This window comes from Lingula anatina, chromosome 1 (assembly GCF_051362555.1).
Source record: "Lingula anatina isolate TDL-2025a chromosome 1, LinAna3.0, whole genome shotgun sequence".
NCBI classification, from domain to species: domain Eukaryota; kingdom Metazoa; phylum Brachiopoda; class Lingulata; order Lingulida; family Lingulidae; genus Lingula; species Lingula anatina.
This window is the reverse complement of record NC_141767.1, coordinates 61,903,686-61,929,836: the sequence shown is the minus strand read 5'-3', so window position 1 is coordinate 61,929,836 and position 26,151 is coordinate 61,903,686. Positions and strand designations below refer to the sequence as shown.

The window sequence follows — 26,151 nt, the reverse complement described above, 5'->3', positions numbered from 1 at the left end:
AATGAGTAATTTTTGGGTAAGTGCCAGGCAACCATCTTATGCTGCCACGGTTTATCACACCAGAAAACAAACTTAACAGTTGTGCTTTTTATTACTTTCCACTGTAAACATGATACAAACAGAAGTCCAGTTTCCATACATATTGTTGAGGCTATATAATAATGAAACTGGCTCTGTAAACAACAGCATAGATCAACAGAATGTACAACACCATTTGTGTTGAAAGTAACTTAATCTATTGATGCTCCTCAAAATCTACAAGTCTTGACTTTCAACCCTCAGAGCACATTTTCTGAAACTGCCACAGCCTCTGAAGTTCTCACAAATATTTTATTTCTATTTCTGAGTTTCTGTTTATAATTCAAGACATAATTCTGACCCACTTGAGAAACAACTACTAAAGAAAATCGTTCTTTTTCAAATAAAGAAAAGGGAATAAACAAAATAATTACAGCACAACTTGACTGATTACTTTCATATAAAAATGCCCAGCTATCATACAGCAAACTAAATAACACCAGAAAAGATAGTTAAAGCAATACACATCTAACTATACAATAACATAAAAACAACATTTTTACACAATATAAAACAACGTAGATTCTAAAAAAATCAAAAATAAAAAAAATATATATAAATAAATAAATAAAATAAAAAACTGGCAAGGAGATATATCAAATTTCCTATCCTATGCAACTTCAAATAGCATTAAAATTTACAAGATCTACAGGGATTTTGCCGATCAATCAATATAACTTTTAAATAAAAAATTATAAGGGGCCCATCTCAGAGATTTTATCTTCATGCATTCTGTAAACTTGTCTGCATAAACTGACATGATTTTCATTTTTAAACTAAACATCTACATCTGCTTATAAAGTCCTTTATAAAGTGTAACAACATATGTACAAAGGCTTTACAAAAAATACTTATCATTACGCAAATCTGATTGTATTACAGTTATCAGTATGTGAATAACGTTCCTTCACACTAGTACATAATTACCATACCTGCATTTTCTATTTCATCTTCTACTGCAAATCACTACTTTCTATTCCAATTTGTAATTCTTCTCATCAGCATGCCAGGGTAAAACAGTCCCATGAAAAGTACAGGTTCTCATTTACTATCCAAGAGGATGTATTCCCTACCCTTTCGACTTGGTATAAAATGATGCCCATCTAAATATTATAGCAACACTTTCCCATGGTTCCCAATTTTCTTAAAACACCCTTCCATTATTAGGAATTTAAATGACAGAATAGCATTCATTTTTTTCAGTCTTCATCAGACATAGTCTCATACTGTGATGACATGGCTGGAACAGATCCTGTGGTGCTGTCCCCAACCCCATTATTACTACCATTACTCCCAATAGTAGGCGAGTTGCCACGAGTACTAACACTGCTGCTGGGGAACTGAGAATTCCCTGGGGATCCTCCTGCAGTACGCAGAGGCTGTGAGGAGAAAGGATAACAACTGGCGCCAAATGGCAGTGCAGATGACGAAGAGGAGATTCCGAGTGTGCCGCCATCTTGAGCAGAGGTGGGCACATTGGCACCACCTGATGAATGAGGTAATGAAGAGCTTCCTATGACTTCAGAGGAGCTGGCACCAGTGTCTGGGGCTGTACTTTGGTCTGCGTCTCTATCCCTTTGCCCTGAGGTGGTAGAGATCTTAGCATGGGCAGGACTCACTGGCTGAGCATTGGCAGAACTGTCTGCATCATTTCCCTCATCAATGACAAGGCCAGAGTCTTCAGCATCACTGGAGATATGCTTCTGATGGGATATGCTGCTGCTCATGGCACTGCTACCCTCCACTGACTGAGACCCGGTACTGACTCCATCATCCCCAGGTTGATTTGAACCTCGCTCTGAATCTTGAGAGGTCACCACCTCTCCCACACCACCACTGCTTCCTACACCAGTATCCTGGCGGCGAGAGCTACTGCTCTCCACTGGCATAGCACTGGACTTTTCTGAAGAACCACTAACATGTGCTTCCCTTACGTGACTGGAGGAACTCTGATCAATTTCTCCATCTCCAGATTTGCTATCTCTAGCCCTACTTCCAGAAGAAACTTGTGATCTCTCATAACTATTTGAAGGAGCCTGATTTTCTGAGCTTGAAGGGGACATGGACCTGGGGCTCTGTCTCATGTGAAAGTTGGACTGTGGGTCATCAGAGCTGACTGGCCCTTGACCATAAAATGCTGGTGAATATCTTTTCTTGGCAGGTCTTGGTGAGACTTGCTTGGATTCCCCATAATCTTCCATAGCTCTTTTGCGTATGTCTAAAATGGGCCTTCCTTCATGATTCCCTCGAGAGGAGTCAGCAAAGGCTGGTCTGGGCTCACTGGGGGCAGCTTGTCCACTATTTACCCTGTCCATTGGTGACTGAATAATGCTGCCCCTGGGAGCTGAACTGGGCCTGGGCGGGTACGGGTGTGTCCTGGGGCTCCACCTGCCTGAAGATCCCATTAGAACCCCTGGGGATGGCTTGTTATGGCCATCAGCCTGTGGCTGGGGTGGAGGCTGATTCTGCTGTTGCTGTTGTTGTTGTTGTTGTTGTTGTGACCCTGGCCAGTGAGGGTGAGGTGACCGGTGGCCTGAATTAAATGAGGAGCTGGGGGTATTGGGATGACTACCACCTCTGCCATCTCTACCATCCCCTCCACTCACGCCATTTCTACTGCCAGGCAGCATGGACAGCTGTGGGTTGTCTCCTGCTCCTGTGCCTTCCTGTGGATACCCTGACTGACCCACGTGAGGACTGGATCCATGAGGAACCTCACTGCTTGAAGCACTGGCTTGGTCTGAGGATCTGTTGCTGTGTACCACACTCTCCCCGCTTCTCATTACCTCTGCTATTTTGCTGCGGACATAATCCAAAGGGGACATGATGTTGTAGAAGGACAAGTTTCTGTTGGCTGAACTGCTCACTTCATTGGACCCACCTGATGAAGGGTTACGGCTGCTGTCTGCTGGAAAACCTGAAAGTTATTCAGTGATTATTTTAATGATTGATATAGAACTTTTTCAACTTTTTAGTTTAAATGCAGTTAAGGTCTATTATAACTTCAAAACTTTATATCTAAACCTAATCTGTTGTATAAATACAAAGTGTGAAAATGAAGATCCAACATTTTACCTGGTCTCTGAAGGAGATTGGAGATTGCCTGGTGATGTGCAGCTATTGCAGAGGTGCTGCCACCTCGTGGAGAGCGTGGAGACCCTGGTTTACCACTTCCTACATCACTGTTGTCACTGTTCATAGAACCTGAGGTAAAAGATGTTCAAGTTGGTGTTTTTGCTTTCAGTTTTTACAGTACAACATATCTTACTAAGTCAAATCCTTCCTTTTATATCACACATTTGATATCATAACTGTGATTGTAATGAAGATAATGTCTATCTAAGTATACTAATCTTATCATAACAAATGTTCTACAGAACAAAATGGCAAACTTACCTTTCAAACAGACAAGACCGTTAGAAAGGACCAATAACCTTCTTACCTGCTGGTGAAATGGACTCCATTCTGTAGGAATCCAGTTGTTTCTGGTCTGACTGGGACACCCCATCATCAGGTGCAGGGGGAGTAGGTTGTGCTGGTCTGGCACTCTGTTCTTCAGCTTGTACAGGTTGGTCTGAGGACTCTGGGGCTGCCATAGCCTCTGTAGCTACTCTTTGCTATAAATTAAATATACAAGGTAAGTGAGGAATCTAGAATTTATTAAATTCATCTTCAAACCAGTGTGTCAAGTTTGTCTCAGGGTAAAAATTTGGTACTTTAGGAGAGAAAATGACACCAAGTATTTCTCAAAAAAAAAAAAAAAAAAAAAAAAAAACTTGAGAAATTTTATTATATGTGCAAATTCAAATTACTAAGGGTTGTTACATACAACCTGAAAAAAAAACGTATAAAACAATAACAACACAGCATATAGAGCACAATTCAACTTCTAGCACTTATAAGCTATATATAAATATATATGTTAGTACCTGAAAATTTCTCTTTGGCTTGTACTGAGGCACATAACCAGTTGACCCAGTAGAAACCTTTGGCTGGCTGCTGATGGGTGAATGCTGCTGCTGAGCTGCTGGTGGCGAGGCCTGATGTTGTTGTTGCTGTTGCTGCTGTTGATGAAGCTGTTGGTACTGCTGTAACTGCTGCTGAAGTTGCTGTTGTTGCAGAAGCTGCAGTTGCACTGGGTTGTTTTCCTCCCCCTCTGTGGCCCTGGTCACTCCAGCACTAGCTGGTGAGGAATCTGCTGGCTTACTGCGTGGAGACCCAGTGGGTGATGTGGATGCCACACTGCTAGAGCTATCGCTGTTCAGTAACTGTTTGATGGCAGCAGTAGTGCTACTCTCTGCTGCACTTTTTTCAGTGGGGAGACTGCCCATCTTATGAAGAAATCCCCCAGAACCAATGGCTGCTATCTTTTTCTGATAATCATGAATTATTATTGCATCAATGTGCTCACCGAGTGTAATAGTCTTAGAAGAAGGGCCTCCCTGTGACGACCCTGATGGGTGGTTGGAGGAGGATGAACGTGATGACATGTCACTGATGTCAGAGATGGGGCTGTTGTTTGATGGGTGCTCCAAAGACCGGCTTACCATCATGGTTCTACTCTCAACAGCCTCAGAGGAGTTTTCTCCCCTGGCATCTGCTTCATATCGACTGAGAGCAGCCTTGTGTGGCTTGTATGGTGGAGACCTGTGTTCAACCTGCTGAGAAGTATCTGGACTCTGGCGATTAAATATTGGGGTTAGAGTGCGTGGTCTGGGTAACTGTGGGGGTTGCTGTATATGTGGTTGTTGTTGCTGCTGCTGGTGCTGCTGTTGGGGTTGAGGCTGTTGTTGTTGCTGAATTAATGGCTTTGATAACAGAGGGGGCTGTGTTGATGTGGGCTCAGAGGGAGGCGGCCCAGTAACTGTATTATTAATCTGATGCGTTATAATGGCATCAATTAAACTGGCTGCTGTCATTGTAGTTTGACCCTTTCCTTTCAATTCCTGTTGCACCTCTTCTTTTGACATGTGCTTTTTTGCTCCATCTTTTTCAAATGAACCTGACAATAATTCCAATCCATCTTGCACTGCTGTCTCCCTATTCTCTCTATCTTCTAAAGGGACATCCCCATTTGACTGTTCAGTTGGTCTTGAAGATCTCTGATTCCCATACGATGGCTGTTCACTGCTGGGTTGATTTGAAGTAGACACAATATCTTGACTACTGGAAGGGCGACCAAGAGGCTGAGAGTGACTGCTAGCCTGATCAGCTTCCTGCCTCCTGGTCTCGCCCCGTAAATTTTCCATGCTACGACTATTACTTCCTGGGCGCATGTCAACAGCCTGTGAGGCCTCAGATGTGGCTGCAGCTGCCTGAACTTGTGCCATACGAGAGCGCTGCTCTTCAATATAACGTGCCCTTTCCATTTCTATCATACGGGCTTGGTGCTCTGCCTGTGCATGCATCTGACGTGCTCTTTCTGCAGCCAATGCTGCCTCGTACCTTGCCTGCTCTGTGGACACTGTGGGGCCAAATCTAGGCATGGGCATTGCTCTGGCCTGCTCCATCAACTGTCTTCTCTCCCTTTCTCTATCTTGCTCTATCTGAGAGGTTTCTGAATCTGTCCTGGTTCTCTCTGAGTCAGTTCTTGTTCTCTCAGAATCATACCTTTCTCTCATCATGCGGTAGGATTCAACCTCGGATTCATATCTAGCACGTTCCCTGTCTCTGTTCTCTCTCATTCTCATCTCTGCCATGAGGCGTGGTGACCTGGATTCTTCTCGACTCCTCTCGTGGGCAACAGACAAACTCTGAGCATTGGCTGCTGCATCCACTAACACTTGGAATGAGCCCCCACTCTCCCCACTGAATCTAAAACATACAAATACATAACCTTGAATATATCAACCACCTAGGCAAAATTACAGTACAGGTTCAATCAACATCCTAAAATGATCTATTATGACAGTTTGCTATTTCTAACAATGTACCAAATTGTGAAACAGTCACATGTAGATCCTGGACTTATTGGGAGTGGGCAGGGGAATAGGGTAGAAATATAAATTGCATTTCAAAGGGCAATTTGTTTTGTAAGGCATTTTCTATGAGTTTATCAATCTCACCTAGGTGAAGGTGTTCCCCTTGGATGCTGTCCTCCTTGTCTCTCTGGCCCTGGGTCACCCTTGCCACTGGTACCCATAAGTATGCTGCCGCCACCACCACGTTTTATTACATTCTGCCTTTGCTGGGGAGACCCAGAGGGAAACCTGCTCACACCAAGAAAATTATGTTTCTTGCAATTATGGTACATTCACTTCACAAATATTTTTATCAAAATGTTGACAGACAAGTCTTTGTTATTAATTGAGAGCAGCATGTTATAACAACAATGCAAACACAATTTTACAATTCCATAGCAAATTATCAGCAACTTGGTTATAAAGTCCTTACGATAACATTATAGAATGTTCCACCAGATGCAATTCTGTTTTTCAGTATAAAGCTATCAGTGCTCTAGGTGACAAGTCTTTACCAGAATAATAAACTGTCAAGCTCTTTCATTCAAATGCACCGACTCATACATCATAACAACTGACCTAGGGTACTCTGTGGGCCTGGCCCCAGGGTTACTGCCCCCAGAGGTACTGGACACAGGAAGTCGTGGCTGCCCACTGGACCAAGACCCACTCCCACTCTGACCATTGCCCCTGGGGGACAGAGAGCTCATCTGCTGTGATGGTGAGGTAGTCCTGGGTCTCTGGTCACTGATGGAGGAGGGGGGCACCTGCCCTGGGTATGGCGCATACATAATACCCTGGGGAGTCTGGAGAGGGATACCATATGCACCAGACTGGATGCATTCTGCTTGAGCTAGAAAATAATTATATTGTGATAAAAAATAAATTTGTGTAGGTTCTTATCTTACCCCTGTGAATAAACGACTGTGACTACAAGGATGTCCTAAGTCAAACAATTGTTAATTTGATAACTAACAAACATTTAATCATTCAACAATGTATACTCTCTTTTGCTTCTTACCCCTGCCTGGGTAGTTGCCCTGTGCTTGTTCTCTATTTCTCGGTGACAAACTGGCCTCCTTCTCCTGGCCTGGTCCCCGTCTCTGGACTTCTGCTGCATGCATCTGCTGTGCTGTCACAAAGTCAGCCAGGAGGCGACCCCGGGTCCCCATGTACTCCTGGAGGTGTCCTGGCCCTGGGAACCCTGGCACTGGAGGAGGGTACATCCCCTGTAGACCAGCTGCTCTCGCATAGTCCATCCCCCCAGGGAACATCATAGGAGGCCGCAAGTGCCCATGGAGAGCCTCATAAGGGATCATCTGAGGCATCCTGGGGACAGAGGACTCGTAGCTGACCGAGGGCCGTCCACCTGGGGGGTCAGAACCTAAAGGGGTTCCCTGGGTAATGGATCCTTCAGGGCGTGTGGCACCGTGGGAGGTGGTGGTTTGAAGCAAACCTTCATAACGCCCTCCTCCCTCATACCTCCCACCAGCTGAGCTGTGAGGAGGGTTTAGGGGGGTCCCCTGGGTTATGGAGCCAGCAGGGGGTGGCATACCCAAAGGGGAAGCCTTTTCATTTCTGGGGCTTAGTTTGGGTGACTTTGTGTTGATGAGTGGTGGAGGTGGTGGTATGCTTCCACGCACTTGAGGTAGTGGAGATGGATGGGATGGCCTTGGTGCATTAAAGGAGGAACTAGAAGTGGGGTATGGTGGACGTGGCATCCCTCTCTCTAAAGGGTAGGCAGATGGTGATTTGGCCCGCTGATCCTGAAACCTATGCATCTCCCTCACATGTGGTTCCAGCCCCATCTGTAAAGCCTCCTGCTGAGTTGGAGTGTGATGAGAATGAGCAGGGGGTGGGGCACGCACTCTACCCAGGTTTTCAGGCTGCATGTATGGCACCTCTAGATTACGTGGATCGCGTGGGTCAAAATCACGAGGGTCTCCCTTGTAGCCTTGTGATATACGATGCTCTGTCGATTTCCTTGACAAATCTTGAACCTCATAATCCCTCCTATCATGTGGTACTGGATGATGGTATCCTGCCAGGGAGGAGACAGGGTGCTCACGCATTGGCTGGGGCATTGGGTGATCTGCACTGTGCCTGTCTTTCCTCAAGTCCTGTACATTTGATGGCATGCTGGGGCTGCCTGGTCTCTGTGGCATTAAGTAACTGTCATCTTTGGCTCTCGAATGCATGCCAGGAACTCCTCCTAAACAGTGAGAAACTTCATGAGATACAGCCTAAGAAATGTCACATATCTTTATTATTTCACTATTTCCTATTTATATAAATAACCTTTTATTATCTAATGAAATCAAATCACAATGTAGAATTATATTTCAGTAACTGAGTGGTAACATACACATGAACACATGTGCAAAAGCATACCATCTACCTGAAACAGTGCCACGTTTTCAATTTTGACATTGTTACAACTTACAAGAAAAATGGAATGGAATTTGTTTTAAGTATTCTTTTTCACACTATGCAACAAAAAACATCCAAGATATATCATACAGCTATAAAACTTCAAACTTACTGTTATTCTGTCCCTTCACAGTAAGGTCTTGTGCTAAACTTTTTTCAATGGCTGTGTGGATAAGATCACGGACTGATGCCGGTCCACTTCCTGGGGTTGTTGGTCTCTTTGACTTATCTCCCTCTGTTCCAGTGCCTCCTCCCTTGCTACCACCGCCCCCAGTGCTTTCATTCCCCTGGGGTGGGTTGGATGGTCTTTGCGTCATATCACTTCCACCACCACCACCACCGGAGGGTCCTTGGTAATGTTGGTCTTGCCTGGGTGGATGCCTTGTGGGCGGGTATGAGTGCATGATCCTCTGGCCAGGACCATATCTGTTATATATAGTTTGTTTTAAAAAATAGCATGTAACTTACAATTCCACAATTATCCATTGATCAACTAACATGAATGTGCTTACTGGTCTTGCATAAAAAATATGCATTCACAACAATATGATTATGAATTCAACTAGAGGATCAGAGAGGCGATACCGCCTCCGAATATTGTACCACCAGCTGGAGCAAGCGCATTCGTATAGACCCCCACATACACAAAATAAGGGACACAGCCACCAGTCTTGTGCTTGACAAGCTGTAAACATGCAATCAACAAGAATTTTCAATATATGCAAAAAATATATGAAACTAAAAATGGTACAATCAAATTTAAGTTCATCGTAAGGTAGGTGAAAGGTCATTTTCAAGGTCACAGTAAATTGCCGGTATATGACTTCCTATTCAAGTTCAATAGTAACTATGGACCTATCTCTGCCAGTTTTGGAGATATAAGGGAAGCAAAATTTGCAAAGTTCAGTTCATGGTGAAAAGTAGGTCAAAGGTCAATTTTAAGGTCACATTTAGATTGCCAGTATATGACTTCCTATTCAAGTTCAATAGTAACTATGGACCTATCTCTGCCAGGTTTGGAGTTAAAAGAGAAAGGAATTAGCAGAGTTCAGTTCATGATAAAAAGTGGGTCAAAGGTCAATTTCAAGGTCACACTTAGATTGCCAGTATATGACTTCCTATTCAAGTTCAATAGTAACTATGGACCTATCTCTGCCAGTTTTAGAGATAAAAGGGAAGCAAAATTTGCAAAATTCAGTTCATGGTGAAAAGTAGGTCAAAGGTCAATTTCAAGGTCACAGTAAGATTGCCAGTATATGACTTCCTATTCAAGTTCAAGAGTAACTATGGACCTATCTCTGCCAGTTTTGGAGATATAGGGGAAGCAAAATTTGCAAAGTTCAGTTCATGGTGAAAAGTAGGTCAAAGGTCAATTTCAAGGTCACACTTAGATTGCCAGTATATGACTTCCTATTCAAGTTCAATAGTAACTATGGACCTATCTCTGCCAGTTTTAGAGATAAAAGGGAAGCAAAATTTGCAAAGTTCAGTTCATGGTGAAAAGTAGGTCAAAGGTCAATTTCAAGGTCACAGTAAGATTGCCAGTATATGACTTCCTATTCAAGTTCAAGAGTAACTATGGACCTATCTCTGCCAGTTTTGGAGATATAGGGGAAGCAAAATTTGCAAAGTTCAGTTCATGGTGAAAAGTAGGTCAAAGGTCAATTTTAAGGTCACATTTAGATTGCCAGTATATGACTTCCTATTCAAGTTCAATAGAAATTATGGTCCTATCTCTGCCAGTTTTGGAGATGGGTCTCTAGCATTAACGGTTCCTGAATTAGAGACAGTTGTCAGTTTCGGTACTTTATGGCCGCTACTCCCGTGAAAATGCACCGATTGACCCCAAATTCACGGAGATGAAAGATGACCCGAAGGGTAACATTTTCCAATAATATTATTGGTTAAGTCTGTGTGGTATCTGAATAACAGGGCAAAAAAATTTTTTTTCGTAAAAAATTTCATTTTTTTGAAAATTTTGGCCCGTTTGACCTTGAAATAAAGGTCAAAGGTCAAATCCAAGGGCATATTTGAAATCTACACATATGACTTTTGGAAAGCTGTCTGTAGAAATTTTTCCCATAACTCCTTCCGTAGGGTAGATAATTAGCATTTAATTTTGCCATTTTTAGACAAGGGTGCATTGCAATGAGTGCCACACCTAGACCCCAATACCGACAAAGCCCAAATTTTACGTGGAACGAGTTGAGATTATAGGTGACCTAAATCCAAGAGATGGGTACAGGGGCCCTTACCGTCTAGGAGGAGAAGCGGTAACGGTGACTTGGCGGCGGAGCCGCAGGAGCCGGCGGAGCCGCAGGAGCCGCAGGAGCCGGCGGAACTTACGGGTCGGGACTAAAACCATGGGTACCGCCAGCGCCTACGCTGGTGGTACAATTATAATAGATGTACCTTTTTAACCTGGGAAAAAGAAAAGTCAATTTAGTTAGAAAAGAAAACTAACCTGTCTTCTTGGGATTCTATCTGCATCCTTTGCCTGTCCTCTGAAGACTTGTGTTCAACTGGTCTGGGAGGGCTGGCCTGTCCTGGGCTGGCCTGATGTGGCCCTTCATCAGCACTGACCGTAGCACTGCTATCATATGGATCTGTAATACTCTTCAGACTCGTCTCAGAAAAATTCATGGGTTTCTGCTGGGCCAGAGTGCTGGCAGAGGTGCCCAGGGGCATGTTGTCAATGTTATCATTCTTTTCCTCTGTCTGTTCATCCATTTTACAGCTCTCTCCTGGGTTATCTGGAGATGGCTGCTTCATGTCTGTCTCAGGGGGACCTGACTGGGCTGGGGGTGGTGGTGGACATAAAGTATCCATAGCTGACTCTGAAAAACAAATTCCAATTGCATCTAATTTTCAGTGTATTATCTATTATTTTTTTCTTTTCAAACAATTTACTTCTGGTGAATTGATATTATACATCATAATGAATAACAAATACCAATAAGAAATTATGATACAAACAAATTTACTCTTTAACTTCAAAACAATGAACAAGAGACAAAGAAATAAACAAACTATCCATTACCCCCAGCGGGTGTAGCTTCCACTGCCCCAGGGGCTGGAGGGGGTGGCGGGCTGGGAGCACTATCTGTGTCAGATGACATATCATTATCCTCTGCATTACCATCATCACTGGATGACATGTCTTCTTCACCCTCGGACTCTGGGGCTGTGATGGTGGAGGCAACACTCTCAGACATTGACAGAGTTCTCTCATGGACCTGGTGAATGGCAGAACAGTTTTAAATTTAGAGTTTTATTATTTAATTTTAAACCATGAAACATCTTTTGAAAATAACTACAAAAACTTTTTTTCTGTGGCAACATTTGTAACCACAATTGTTAAAATCAAAGTTGCGATAAAGGGAATAAAATTTTTCCAGATACACTGGAAATCTATTATAACTTTCCTGAATCAACATATGAGAAAACTAGGCAAAAGCATGTTTGGATTTCAAAGAAAAATTGAAGTTCACTATGTACACTCAACTTTTCTGAAAACCATTTCACTTGTGATTTTTGAGTGTATCAAAAGTTGATAAAAAAACATAAAATGGTTATCATACCTTAGTTTTCTTGTACTCTTGCACCAAAGTTTCCAGGTTAAACTTGCGTTTGTAGTTGAAGTAGAAGTTTTTACACTGTGCCTCAGACTTGGTCCCTACCATGAGGGATATTGCAGCCCAATCCCGACCGTGCATGCGTAAACCCTCCTTGGCAACCTCCATTTCATCCTCTGTCCAGCGAGATGTTTCAACCACCTCTGAAAATTGGAAGACAAGTAAGTTAAAAAACTATTCTAAAGTTAAAAATTTGCAGCAGAATAACAATGAAACTGTGGTAAAAAAAGTAATCTATTTCTATCTCACCAAGCAATAAAATTGAACTTTACTTGACCTTGCACTCCTCTTTTAAAATTGTTGATAATCTTTACATTCAAATCAAACACAAATAAGCTTATCATCTTTTCTTTCATACCATCACCACCTTCTGGTACTAAAGGAACGAGTGGTTCATTTGTCTGAGGGTTGGTACCCAGACGACGAGCTATCCGGTTAAAACAAGCAGAGCAGCACTTGTTTATATCATCAGTCAGTTCTAAAAATACAACATAAAATCAAATCAGTATAACTGATATCATCTATACATAAATACCTTCTAGAATATCATCTAAAGAAAAATAAAATAGGAAGCATATTAATTAAATGTGCTAATAATTAAGTTGGATGCAACATTTATTTTTATCATTAAATAACAAAGAACATAGAAGCCCAGGTCAGAAATATCAGAAGTGGAATTCTTCTTTTTTGCTCTCTCACTAGTACTGGCATAAACTGAATTTTAGTGTCAAAAAGAACTAAAGAAGAACTTACGCAAATCTTGAATGATAGGATCCTTCATCTCCATGGGTAATTCAGCCCATTTAGCTGGAAGGGGCCGCAGTCTTTTCACTTTCCTTTTAGGCGTTTTACAAGTTGGTACTGGACATCTTGAAAGAAGAGCATGTACTCTGGCTTATGCAAGAAAATGAGAGAGAGAGAGAGAGAGAGAGAGAGAGAGAGAGAGAGAGAGAGAGAGAGAGAGAGAGAGAGAGAGAGAGAGATCAAGGCTGCACACATTTGTATGTGCATACATGCGTACATATATAAGTAGAGACCATTCTAAAACCATAGATACAAACTAAGTTTGTCAAAATAACAATTCCAGCCACTCACTGTGTGTATCTCCTCCTGACTGACCGGCACCTACAGCTGCTGCACACCCTCATGTCCACCTGCAGGTCACTCTCCTTCATGCCATACAGGTCACAGTTACTCTTGGTCAGTGGTCGGCTCAAGCCAAAGTGCTCTAACTGGACCTGACAGACAGCACACTGGTGCATGCCACCCACATCTGAAACTTTCATTGAAGTTGTACTAGTAAGAATGCCATATTCTAATTTTCTTTAAAAGTTCATACCAGTCACCTACCCTAATTATAACCAAAACATTTAAATAGGTCATTGACAAGTATGATTACCGTACACTGACATGTTCATACCAAATGGTTGCCACATTGCCAAGTTGTCTGAGTCTGGTGTATCAAAATCAATAGGAAAAGACAAAGGAATCTCTTCTAAAACTGGAGTGTGGTAAATTAATTATATCAACAACCTTACCATTAACTGATGGCATTGGGCCAGTCTCATCACCACTCTGTTCTTCAGTTTTCTCTGGCTCTTTTTTCTCCCTAAAATAACAGAGCAAATACCTCTCTATGATGCATCCTTTTTTATGATTAACATACACTCCATTTAAATATCCTTAGCACTCAAAGTAAAAGAAAAACTGTGCTCGAGTCCAAAAATGATCTTTCACAAACATCTCCACATGTATAAGTGCATAAGTACTGTCATCAGCACTAGTTATCTCATCTAAGACGCACCTTACAACTTTCAGGTCAGGATAAGATAGAACTTACAACACTTCACCCACATTCTGTTCTAAATATGACTTGAATGCAAGAATGTGTTCTACTTAACTAACACTCCACAAGTTGGTGCACTCATTTTGTGGTCTAATTTACATGCAGGTGTGATGTGACACAGGTGGAAGATTAATAACTCAACTGTGAGGGATACAAATATGTGGTGATTATGCTGAACTAGGGCAAGTCAAGGTCACCTGCTGGCATGACCAGGATATGGAGTGTCCTTATTATGTTGGTGACAGGCAAACAGCAAAGTTATCAGCCACGATACAGAGTGCATGATTATCATTTGTATTATTTTGACATAACTGATGATTCACCGCTGAGACAAAAAAAAACAAGTAGTATCAAAAGCCATAAAGTGATAACTGTTATGTTAATTTTAGAGCTCACAAGCAGTTAGGTCATTTTTGTACCAACCAAATTAATTCTATGTGCCTATTTGTTTTTTCTCTTTTTTATAAATGAAAAATTCCAAAAAAACAACTGCTTGTGACTTTTTTTTTAAAATGACCTTGGATGCTTGTCAAAAAACAATCAGTTTGTTAACACAGTCATACTTACTGAACATCCTCAGATTCCTGTTTTGGATCATCAGACTCCACTCTGCGTATGCTGGCCTTGGCAAATTGGCGCCTTTTCTTCACTGTCTGCTTTCGGAGCATCTGCTTATAATTCTCATTTTTCTTTGAAAGGTAGTAATACTGCACACAGTCTGACACACTCTAGAATGAAATAATGTGACTGGTGTAGCTCATTTGAAAAACTTTATATTGTTATGAGACAAACATTAGTAGAAGTGTTGTATTCAAATGACTAATATTAATATTTAATTTAAAAAATTAATTTATTAATTAATTAAAAAATAAATAAAACAAAGTGAAAGAGAACAGCTAAATAACACATTCAGATTTCAGAAACTTAAATGTGAAGGTGTTTCTCTCTCTCTCTCTCACACACACACACACACACACACACACACACACACACACACACACACACACACACACACACACACACACACACACACACACACACACACACACACACCTGTTAAAACATGTGGACACTAAGCCAAAGGCAATAATTATGATATGGCACTCCTCCTTTTTATAAAAAAAGAGGATTGGTGAGTGGAAAGCATATAAATGAGTCTAGATCATATAAAATATGGAGGTACCTTTCTTTCCAAATACATAGCAATATAGCTAAAGTTCTTTGGATGCTGTAAATATTTCTCCTTGAATATCTCCTTCTCTTGCTCTGTCCATATATTAAGTAGCTGTCTTTCTTTGTAATCTATCATAGCATCTTCAACCAGACCATTGTTGTTGTGGAAGCGCTGTTTCCTCTGGCGAGCGTCCAACATCATAGGTGGAATGACAGCGTAACTGCGCATTTTCTTATCCTCTTCCTGAAAATCCCACAACTGATTTAGTATTCACACAAACAGGTAAGTTCTTAATTCCATTATTCATCATCAATAATTGTTCTGGAATAAGCCTATTCAAATACTTTTTTATGTAAAATACAAGCAAATTTAATGCACTGTAAGTAATTTGTAAGGCCACTGACTTAACTAAAACTGCTTTTCTGTGGCTATTTCACTTTTTTAGGTTGAGGGAGTTTCTTTTGTTCCTTTTCAAATTGGGACAACTTACAAAGATTTTCATCTTTCTTACCTCTTGTTCATGCAGTCCATCAATAATCTGTTCCATTTCTGCCTCACTCCTAGCATATCCGCCAATCCCAGTCCTGCTTCTGGAATGAAATAATAAACTCTTGAGTGCTTTTCTTTCAAAGATTAAACCTGTGCTTTCTGGGACTAAATTGTTTATGCCTTTGGTTCCTGGACCAGTGAACAATGTACACCTTATGGCATTTCCACCATTGCAAAGATGATCAATAAAAATTTCTGGCATAATGAATAAATTTGTTCCATCAAATTCACTACAATAATTCCCCTGAACAAATTTAATGTAGTGAACATAAAACACACCTTTGTAATCTTTCCTTATCCTCTCGAGACTTCTTAATTTCTGGAAACATCTTTTCAAACAGTTCTCTGTACTTTGCCTCCTTGCCACGGCGCTTGGCACTATTTTCAATTCTCTCCACCTTCTTCATCCACTCTTGCATCAGCTGATCATACCTCTCGGTCAGGTAACGCTCCTGAAATTATGTTCACAACATCAACTGACAGGAACATTTATATAACCATGATTTGGGAACTGTAAACTTATTTTTAGAAAGGTGGCATAATTTAAAAGTTTGGCTGGTAAATATTACACATATTAAATAATAATAAAAACAATTTCCTGCCCCCCCCCCCCCCCATCCCTGCAATCACACTGCTAGAAAAAAACCATTATATCCCTACCAATTATTACTAATACTCACTAGCAATATGCTAGCATGAACATGTACACACTTTTCATACTTGATGGAGTGGTTTACAACACTAGCCATTGGCATATCTCCAACCAAAGCAAAGAAAGATTTCATAACTGTAACCTTCAAATAAAATTATTTTTCAAATCCAAACAACCTTACCCTTATTTTTCTGGCCTGATGCCTTTTCTTAAAATGAAGAATGAGGCGCTTCTTAAATGCAATGTACCTTGAAAAAAAATAACAGATTAACCAGTTTAAGTATGTGAACATGGGTATGTCATTTGCTTTTTTTCATATGAAGTAAAATTAAATTCTACACCTGGTAAAGTGGAATGTTTAAGCATAACTAGTTGAATGAAAATCTAATTTTTTTCAATCATCATTCATTTGTTTCAACTAATACAGAAACTGACATCAATTAAAATATTCTAAATAATTTTTTCCACTTTTAACTTACTTTCTTTTATTTTCATGATACACGGCAGTATCTGAAGGTTGGTTATACAATGGCTGAAAAGACAATTTCAAATACTTATTTCTTACGACTCAAGTCAAAAGCAAACAATGTATGTTTACCATGAAAAAAGTCGTTTCTACCTCATACAGTCTACTTCCACATTTTTCTGATATCAGTCACTCCCCTAATCTACACTCTGTGACTGCACATTTTCAATGAATACATTTATATTGGAATGACTACACATTCACCAGAACTTGACAGTTTCAAACTAGTAATGATTACATTATAACATCTTACCAAATCAACTTTGGGTCCCAATTTGTTCAATACTGCATGGGCCATTTCTGCTTTTCTCTGAAATAAAGTTTTCTTATAATCAAAATTCCAACAAAAAATGTGACAGGTCTTACAGACTAAGAATGATATTTTAATCTGGGATCCACTCAAACATAAATTTATTCTTCAAATAGTCTTTAAGTTCAACCATTTTTCTTTTCTATAAAAAACCTTTTATCTTTTCCCTTTATATCACAAAAAAAAAAAGAATTTTTTTTTACTTTCTCTTGATTTCAAACAAATCTTTTTGAATTAACTTATTGGACTTTTTGTATTTAACCTTTTTTATGCTCTTACTATTTTACCATTCAATGAGACTTACTCTGTTTTCAGCATAAATGACCTGAGCAATACTCTGCGGTTTAGCCTCTGCTGAAATAGGCTGTTCCACATCTACTGATTTTTCCTCTGGGGGCTTTGCTGCTTCCTCTTCTAACTGTTGCTAAGGTAAGAAAATGAAATAAATGTGACTTTAAAAAAAAACAGTATTTCTATCATGCAATGGGAGGTATACTGGTGAACAGTGGTATACTGCAAAAAGGTTACTCTTCTTGCCTTTAAACCCCCCAGGTTATAAAAACAAGGAATTACTTAATGCCATTTATTCTCTGAAGTAATAGGCTGACACATCAAAAAGAAAAACTAATTAATGGTATGCATAAACCTGTTTTTTTTCCAACAGCCATCACTACATTTAACACTATAATTAAGTACATTTCTATTAACACTATTTTTGTATCATCCTTAGAAAATAAAATGTCAATTTAATCAGTACCTGCTTCTTTTTCAGTTTTCCTATTTGCATTTCGACTTTTGCTATTTCCTTATCAACTCTGCTAATTCCCTGGAGCAGTTCGTCCTTGGTGGACATTCTTGTGGCATCCTGAGATTTCTCATCCGGCGGCAAGGTTGGGGAGATTGCCTCCACTTGTGGAGTGTATGCTGGCTCCTGACATAAAACAAGCCAGAAATGCAAGACCAAAAAGAGAGAGCACATAAATTATTCATTTTTGCATCACTGAGATGACCCTGGTGTATGGGGGTTATCTGACCACCCACAAGAAACAACCCAGAGGAAACGATATATTTTGGGAGAGCTCAAGGAATTGACCATTGCTTCATTGCATGCAAAAAATGAGAGAAAATTCTCTGTTGATAGCTTTTCAAATTCATTTCTAATGCTGAAAAGCTAAACAGCTAAAAGAATCTCAGTAAAACTGAGAAACTAGATTCTAGCAGGTGTGCTGGTATTGCAATGGGAAAGGAATTTACCTATAATACTGAATAATGAACCAAGACACACTGAGACACAGTGACCAAACATTTCATATCAATTCAAATTACTAAATTGTCAAGAAGTGATTGTGTGTGGCCGGGAAATTTAAAAGGCTGATGCTGCCCTGTATGAGAAAAACATAACTTTCAGAAATAATACTACATTACGTTTTGATAAATATAGTTCTATAAGAAATCTAAAGGAGGACTTTTCTTTCACTCCTATGCACATCAGTAAAAGCTTGAAGATGCAACACATGACTTGGAAAAAACCTTTTTATGGTTTGTCCTGCTTACATGTCCATGTAACAATTGCTGATCATTAAAGGTGGTGCTGACAAGCTCTAGGGTGAAAATAAAGTATTTCCTAATCAAACCTTGATAATTAAGCCAAAGTTAACACCAAGGTCACACTTGATCTTTTCACAAGGTACTTTCAATTTCAGTAATGTAAAACTATTGCCAAAAGTCATTTGCTTACAAGCAGTTAACCCCTAAATTTCACAAAGCACAAACAACTGATCCGATTTTTCAAAATAATGGGACTCTACAGCCCTTAAGAGAAATGATATTTTTTTCATACATATAAACCCATCAAATGAACACCAACTCAAGCTAGCAAACTGACTACTAGTAATATCTATCCATGCTTTGGAACCAAATCATTAACCACGCATTAAAGAAATAACACCAAGACACACACCCACAGCATCTTAAGCTCAACTGGATTGTGGTAAAATCTGATTCCAAAATTGCCAGTGCCATAAGCCAAAACAAAATGATTAATATTGATCTACAGTTCAAGCTTAATATCAAAAATTTAACTTACCCTCTTCACCTCAGCTTGAGTATCTATTCTTAAAGGCTGTGTCCACTCTGGCCGAGGCTCCATGGACAAACGTGGTCTCTTGTGGGCCAAGTCAGTCTGACTGGACGCCACATTGCGCATACTGTCCCCATCACCATACCCATACTGCCCATATGGTCTGAAACAAAACGAAGCTTTATTTTGGACACTTAAACTCAGTGGCAAGTGCTTATAGTGTTGTATTTAAGTTTAAAGTGAAACTAGGCCATTTGAAGCCTATTCACTGCCATTCAAAAGGTGAAACATTCTGAAATCCATCTCTATCTAGATGTCACCTAAATAATATCCAAGGCATGTTAATCAATAGGGGTATCATAGCATAAATTTAATATGTTATTCTTATCATGGGAAGTTAAACCTCATGTCAGATTTGGACTTTAAATTATTTTTCCTTCGACTGCAAAACACCAAAGGCCCAAAAAATATATGAATATGAGAAGCAGACAATATATCATATCCACCAGGGGCTAATTAACCTGTCTCCTGAGATAAATTCTTTTCACCTGTTGATGCTCATACAGCTTTTGTGAACTGTGAACTTTTCTTGGCAAAAATAAAAAATATAGTACAATACATCATGTATGAACCATATACCAATGACTGTGATAAGAAACATCAAAGAGATGCTAATCACAAATAACATGATAGCATAATATGATAGGCAATGACAAATGCATCTGAAAACAACATGGATATTGAGGTATATTATCATAAATTCACCAAGGCATCACGTGGTCTTATCAAATAGGCATAACAAACCCATAAAATATGTCAGAATAATTATATATATATATATATATATATATATATATATATATATATATATATATATATATATATATATATATATATATATATATATATATATATAAAATGGAACAAAACCAAGATACAGATAGATAGATATCTTGGTTTTGTTCCAAATTATTTCAGAAGACGTCATGCCTAAAATAGCTAATTATGAAAATGTGGTCACCATCACTGGCAGAGGGACAATTATTAAAAAGAGATAATCACCATAAAAAAAATCTGCCTGGTGTTATACATACAATATATTCACAGAAAACCAAACATAGCTGTAATGGGACCCATGTGGTGACGCCAAGCTGATGATGAAACCTAAGTGACCTTTTGATGTCACCAGCTAGATAATATATAAAAAGAGAGCTAGATGGCAACAGCAGTTAAAGATCTTTTTAAAGATATACTTTTATGTCGAAATGCAAAAAATTTTTATCCAATAACAAAGATCATGAAATCAAAATGACTAGTATATCAGATGTATAAAGTGTCAACTTGACTTTTTTATGTACAGACACAGATGTTTTTCTGAAAATCCATGATATGTGTATTTTATTATTAAAAACTGATGGTCTTTATGCTGTTAAGCATTATGTAATATTGCATCAAAATAGAAGAAAACACAATTTTGGGTGCTGCTGCCATGATGACCATTATGGGTAAACCATGTTACTTATGATTGTCAAACTTTCAAAAAAGAAACACAGGACTAAATTGCAGCCGAGTTGGAAAAGCAGTCTAATTCGCTTCTTTTTCTTGTAGTTATACATTTTATTGAAATATTCATTTTTATCGTGTTGCCATTCATTGTGGGACTCAGAGCTCCCATGGACATAAAGCCGAATGGTAACCAAATTTTCTACATGTCTATGCTATTTATAGTCAATAATCAAAAATTGGTGATAATTATTCTGTAATTTATGTAATGTTACATCAAAATTGACAAAAATGCACTGCTACTACAAACATTATGAAAAGAAACTGTGTTACTTATTATTATTATTTTTAACTTACAAGTTTGATTTTTAGGATTGGCATGTAGTTCAAATTAGAAAGCCAGCTCAATTGGGTTATCATTTATTATTGAATTTATGCAATTTTGTGTAAAATTTTCATTTTTCTCATTCTGGCACTTTCAAAGTGTGAACTCTCATGGGCCTGAAGCCTTATGCTTGTTTCACATTTTATTTACATTGGTGTTACCTGTTGAGCATAATTAAAATTTGATATGTTGAAAGTTAAGCATAATGTACTTTTGTATCAGAATTGACACTAGCCTATTTTGTGCATTGTTATTTTCAGCTTTTTGTCTGTACATTTGACAGCTTTGCTGCCTTGTTTATATAAAAACCTCACTGGGACCTTATTTTAAGCATACACTTTCATAAAAGTCATTTTATAAGACTATTTACTCACTTACATCAAGTGTGTGGTTGCATTCCATATGTTCTCTAGCAAATGAAAGCTGTCCTTACTTGAACCACTACAGAAACAGCATGCCTATCATCACATTTTAAGTAGATTTTCATTCCTCTCCCATCGCAAGAAATATTTCAGAGTTACTTAGTGCAGACCACCCACAGCAAAAAAGAAATGTTACTTATCATCTGCATACCTTGATGTCTGGGTTTAAAAAAAAAGGCAGAAGTACACATTGCTTTATAGCTGCTAGCAGTGAGAACATACATTGAAAGCAACATGTTGTGATAAGTGCATTTCATCTTTCCACACCTTCTGGCAACTAGCCCAGTGTGTGTGGCAATAACAAGGTACATTCATATCACTCACTCACAATTCAGGGCACATGCATATATATTTTGTTACTGCAAATCTCACAGAAATGCTTAAATACTTTTAAATACAAAACAGTCCCACATCACCCATGACTGGGGCAAGTGATATTTAAGTATGGAGCACCAAAACAGAGTTCTCAAACTGAACTCTTTCTTTTTTATTGGTAATTAAGGTATATTTATGGCCTTAAACAGGCATTTGGACTAAAAGGCATTGGGATTTCAATACCATAGTACTTATTATCAAGTGTAGCAACCAAATGGTCACAAAGCAAAAACAAGTCTGAGTGTCACTGTTAATTTTAGCTCACACTATGACTGCATTCAGATTCAGACATCATACCAGCTGGGTTGGTCCAACTCTGGAGGGGATTCTCCCTAGAGTGCAATCAGTGGGATCAGCTCAATTGTCTGAAATGTCTCCTTGAGCGACTTGAGGGTAATTAATTTCCACATGTGCTAGGCTGCTCTAGGAGGCACTTCAGAAAAATAAACTTATCCCACTGATTGCACTTAGAGAATCCCCAGCAGAGTTGGAACTACCCAGCTTGTACTATGTCTATATCTGAATGTGTCCTATGACATAACATAAATTAACATAACAAATTATCACTTTTCTTGATTTGACACTAACAGCGAATTAATTCAACTTATTTTCATATTCCATACCAATTATTATACATATGTTTAAGTATATACAAAATGAAAACAACCCTTGTTGTCACTGACAGATGAATTAAAAATGGTGAACTGTTATTCAGAAGCCTCAAGTAAATTTCAAGATTAATTAAATATATAAGGGGAACTATAAGGATGATCATCTATCAAAAAGTCTATATAGGTTTTTGCATTCTAGTTTTTCACATTACTTAAAAGACTACTTAACATATATTATTCAAAAGAAAACAGGAGGCACCATCACAGGTTCATTAAGAGGATGGAAAGTACATGTTGACTAAATCAACCAATGCCTAGGGTATAGTCAAATGTGACAGTTGCTCACAGAACTACCAGTAACACTTCTGACCCAATTACAAATGTTTTCCAACTGCAGCAAAACTCCACTAAAGATTTTACACTTTTAACCCCCTCCCCCCCCCCCCCCCCCACACACACACACACACACACACACACACACACACACACACACACACACACACACACACACACATGCTTGGTTGTAAATTACTTTCAATACAGTTATGCATTTGCTTGAAATTTTTCTGGGACATGGCCAGAAATAACACAACTGAATCTTATAAATAATCTTTTAGATATTCCTTTTTTTTAAATCATGGTCTGGTTGAGCTGGTTGAACTAGTCCATTAGTAAAAGAAAAACATGAAAACTCTTCTATGTCACATCTTGCACGCAAACAGCTGTAGCTCATATGGCCACAGTCTACATAGAAATCCACACTCTTGCCCTAAATGCACTTAGTGTGATTAAATACAGAAATTCCTTCCTGCTTTGCAAACTTGATATTGCCTTTATGTACTCAATCTAAAATAAATTTTGCTTATATGTCACACCACTGACACGTTGGTGAAAATTCATTATTTTTTTTTCATTTTCTTCAGTCAAAGTAAATAACACTAGATGGGTTCAAAAATCTATCATATCAGCATGAAACCAACCGCCAGGGTTTCTTTATTATAATTCTATACTTACAGCATATAAAACTAAAATTGTAACTTATAAGAATAAATAAAATCCATAAATTAATGGTTACATATAATCAAAAGTCTGAACATTCTAAAATCTAAATCTTGTTCTTAATAGAATGAAGGGCAAAATAAACTAGGTCTGCTGTGTCAACAGCTGCTAAATGTCTGCAAAAAACACTCGTGAACAGCGGTTGCACTAACTAACCACAAATCAAGTCTGCTTTGGTGCAAACAACCATGGATATTAATAAAGTAATGCAAGACACATAAGATATATATATGTAATGCGATATATTCTATTGACAGAAATTTCACATATTAATGAAACCTGCTAATTAGTGTAAATCCATGTAGTACATAATTAACACTGGCTAAGATTAATGTCACAGTAAATCCCCGGCGCTAATTGTGGCCAATAACTAGATTTCATTTGCGACAAGCTAATGAACAGAGAGCTGAAAAAATGTGTATAATAATTTAACTCCTTTTGATAAGTATTCTTACTTGTCTCTGCCTGCCAGTCCATGGCCATCAGTGAAATCATCTAAAAGCCTTCCGCGTCTTGTATGTAACTGTTCTGGAAACCTATCGCTCTGAAAAAACAACAATAAAAAAATAATAAAAGCAATTCAAGTACAGAATTCCCTACTACATTTACTAGTGTGATAAAAAAGTGATATTCAACACTCTATTTCTCCTGTTCAGGATCTTATCGTATGTGTAAAACATTATGAATCTTGTTCATCTGAAGGCGAGTTTCATTTTTGGAATGAAAAGAAATGTGTATGTCTAAAAGAGAAAGGGAAAATGTTGAAATGGAAAAAATATTGTGGACTGACTTATCAATTTAAGGATATAAAACATGATTCAAGACAACTACAATTCAAGACAGACAATAAAAACAAAACTCAATCAAAACAGAGATTCTATTAATATATATATCACATCAGGTTATTTCTGAAGTTAGAAAATTATTTTACACGTGTCGTCAGTAAACATAAGAATTGCACAGAAAGTTTACAGACCTGATAAGGTTCTCTGGCAAACACTGTTCCATAGAGAGATGAAGCTACCATAGGGTCCTGAGGGTAGGGATAACCTGGACGGGTCATCTGTGGCTGAGAGCTAGGACTTCTCCCTTGCTGGCCAGGCGGTTGATGTTTAAATGGAGACCCCTGACTTGGGTCTCCAGGCCTACAAACAAAAACATCAAAATATTTAACTACCACATTCATGTTCCATCTCTGGTTAGATTCTTTTCTCCAAGTCTGACTCCATATCAAAGAAAACTATTTACTTACAAATTTATATTTGCTACTAAAGAAAAATATCACAAATTCAAATCCAATTTTATTTTTAAGGGTTTGGAACTGTCTACCTGTACTTTGGATATTGTATTTTTTTAATTTACTTATTTTTTATTTATTTTTTTTTACTTATCAATTTATTTGTTACTATTATTATTATTATTTTATTTATTTTTATTTTTTCAAGCACAAATCATGTCCCAATGCATTACATATTTCAAAAGAGCATTAGTGACTGGTGAAAGTTGTAAAAACTGAAAATCCTGAAAACGCAGCTTGCAATTTCTCATGACATTTAGACCATATGAAAAAAATTATCAAAATGAAGACTGAAAATCCTGAAATCATGCATAATTGTAAAAACTTTCACCCATGGTGACATCAATATCCAGTTAAAGATCTAGCTTCTCTCATTTAATTAAACCTGATCAAAATGCATAGCAAAATATACAGAAGATGCACAGAAAATAAGTTAAAGGATTGAATGGATCAAATTATTTAACATAACCTTATTATGTACAATAGTATCATTGATACTGGCACTAGCAAATTACAAGAAACTGCTAAAAAGATCCAAGGCTTTACTCCTTCCACTAAATGCACAGGATTTAAAATACCATGTTGCTTATGCATAACTGTACATTAAGCCTTGACTAGAACAGGGAATTATATCGTACAACAGATAGTTCTTCGTCCTCACAAACAGCAATACTACTGGAACACAGTATCAGCACTTGGTGTCCCCAGATAACCTTTTAACAGTGCCCTAAAATAACCCTTAAAATAATCTTATCCATAATTATGTAAGAGCTTTCCGGAAATCTTTTGTATTGTCCATTTGCACAGTGCAGTACAACTTTAAAATAGTCATTTTATTAAATCGTTTCAATCCGTGCATCCGCTACGTCCATCGTGTAGCCTTTAGGCGCACGCCAACGTCGATGACAGTCCTCGAGTACGTTTTATTATGGCTCGATAATTACAAAAAATAAATCATGCAGCTTTTGTGAAACACTTTTGTTCAACTAAGATTGATGCATTTATACTTCTACGACACGTATATTGTACATATTCTCGGTATTTTTATGCATAAATTGTATACATTACCTGTCTCCCATCGGTCTATTCGACATACTCAATTTTTTCAGCCATTTTGGCTTTTGACGTCACATAGCACCTGCTCCCTCTATGGGACCAATAAAAGCTTGGCACTGTAACTTGATTGATTGTTGGAATGTTAACAACCTTAAATCATTTAAGGAAATGCAAAAAATATAATATATTGAAATTTTAACTTT

General features: G+C 38.5%; 1 protein-coding gene across 2 annotated transcripts; it reads right to left on the bottom strand.

Moving 5' to 3' along the window:
- Positions 1-72: 72 nt before the first annotated feature.
- On the bottom strand, positions 73-26,062 carry LOC106154851 (uncharacterized). 2 transcript variants are annotated; one of them, XM_013529368.2, is made up of 28 exons: positions 25,961-26,062; positions 24,572-24,740; positions 24,051-24,139; positions 19,247-19,403; positions 17,918-18,091; positions 17,465-17,584; positions 17,104-17,160; positions 16,804-16,856; positions 16,506-16,572; positions 15,952-16,124; positions 15,635-15,713; positions 15,133-15,366; positions 14,517-14,677; positions 13,642-13,712; positions 13,199-13,382; positions 12,857-12,972; positions 12,462-12,581; positions 12,050-12,246; positions 11,509-11,704; positions 10,933-11,305; positions 8,581-8,894; positions 7,060-8,250; positions 6,618-6,891; positions 6,144-6,287; positions 4,008-5,892; positions 3,521-3,695; positions 3,154-3,282; positions 73-2,995 (listed from the first exon to the last, which is right to left on the bottom strand). In XM_013529368.2, the coding sequence occupies exons 1-28, from the start codon at positions 25,984-25,986 to the stop codon at positions 1,278-1,280; spliced, it is 8,646 nt and encodes a 2,881-aa protein (XP_013384822.2). In that variant the 5' UTR covers positions 25,987-26,062; the 3' UTR covers positions 73-1,277. The 2 variants fall into 2 exon arrangements, with proteins under 2 accessions (XP_013384822.2, XP_013384831.2); XM_013529377.2 differs by having other exon boundaries at positions 13,199-13,376.
- Between the last annotated feature and the right edge of the window lie 89 nt (positions 26,063-26,151).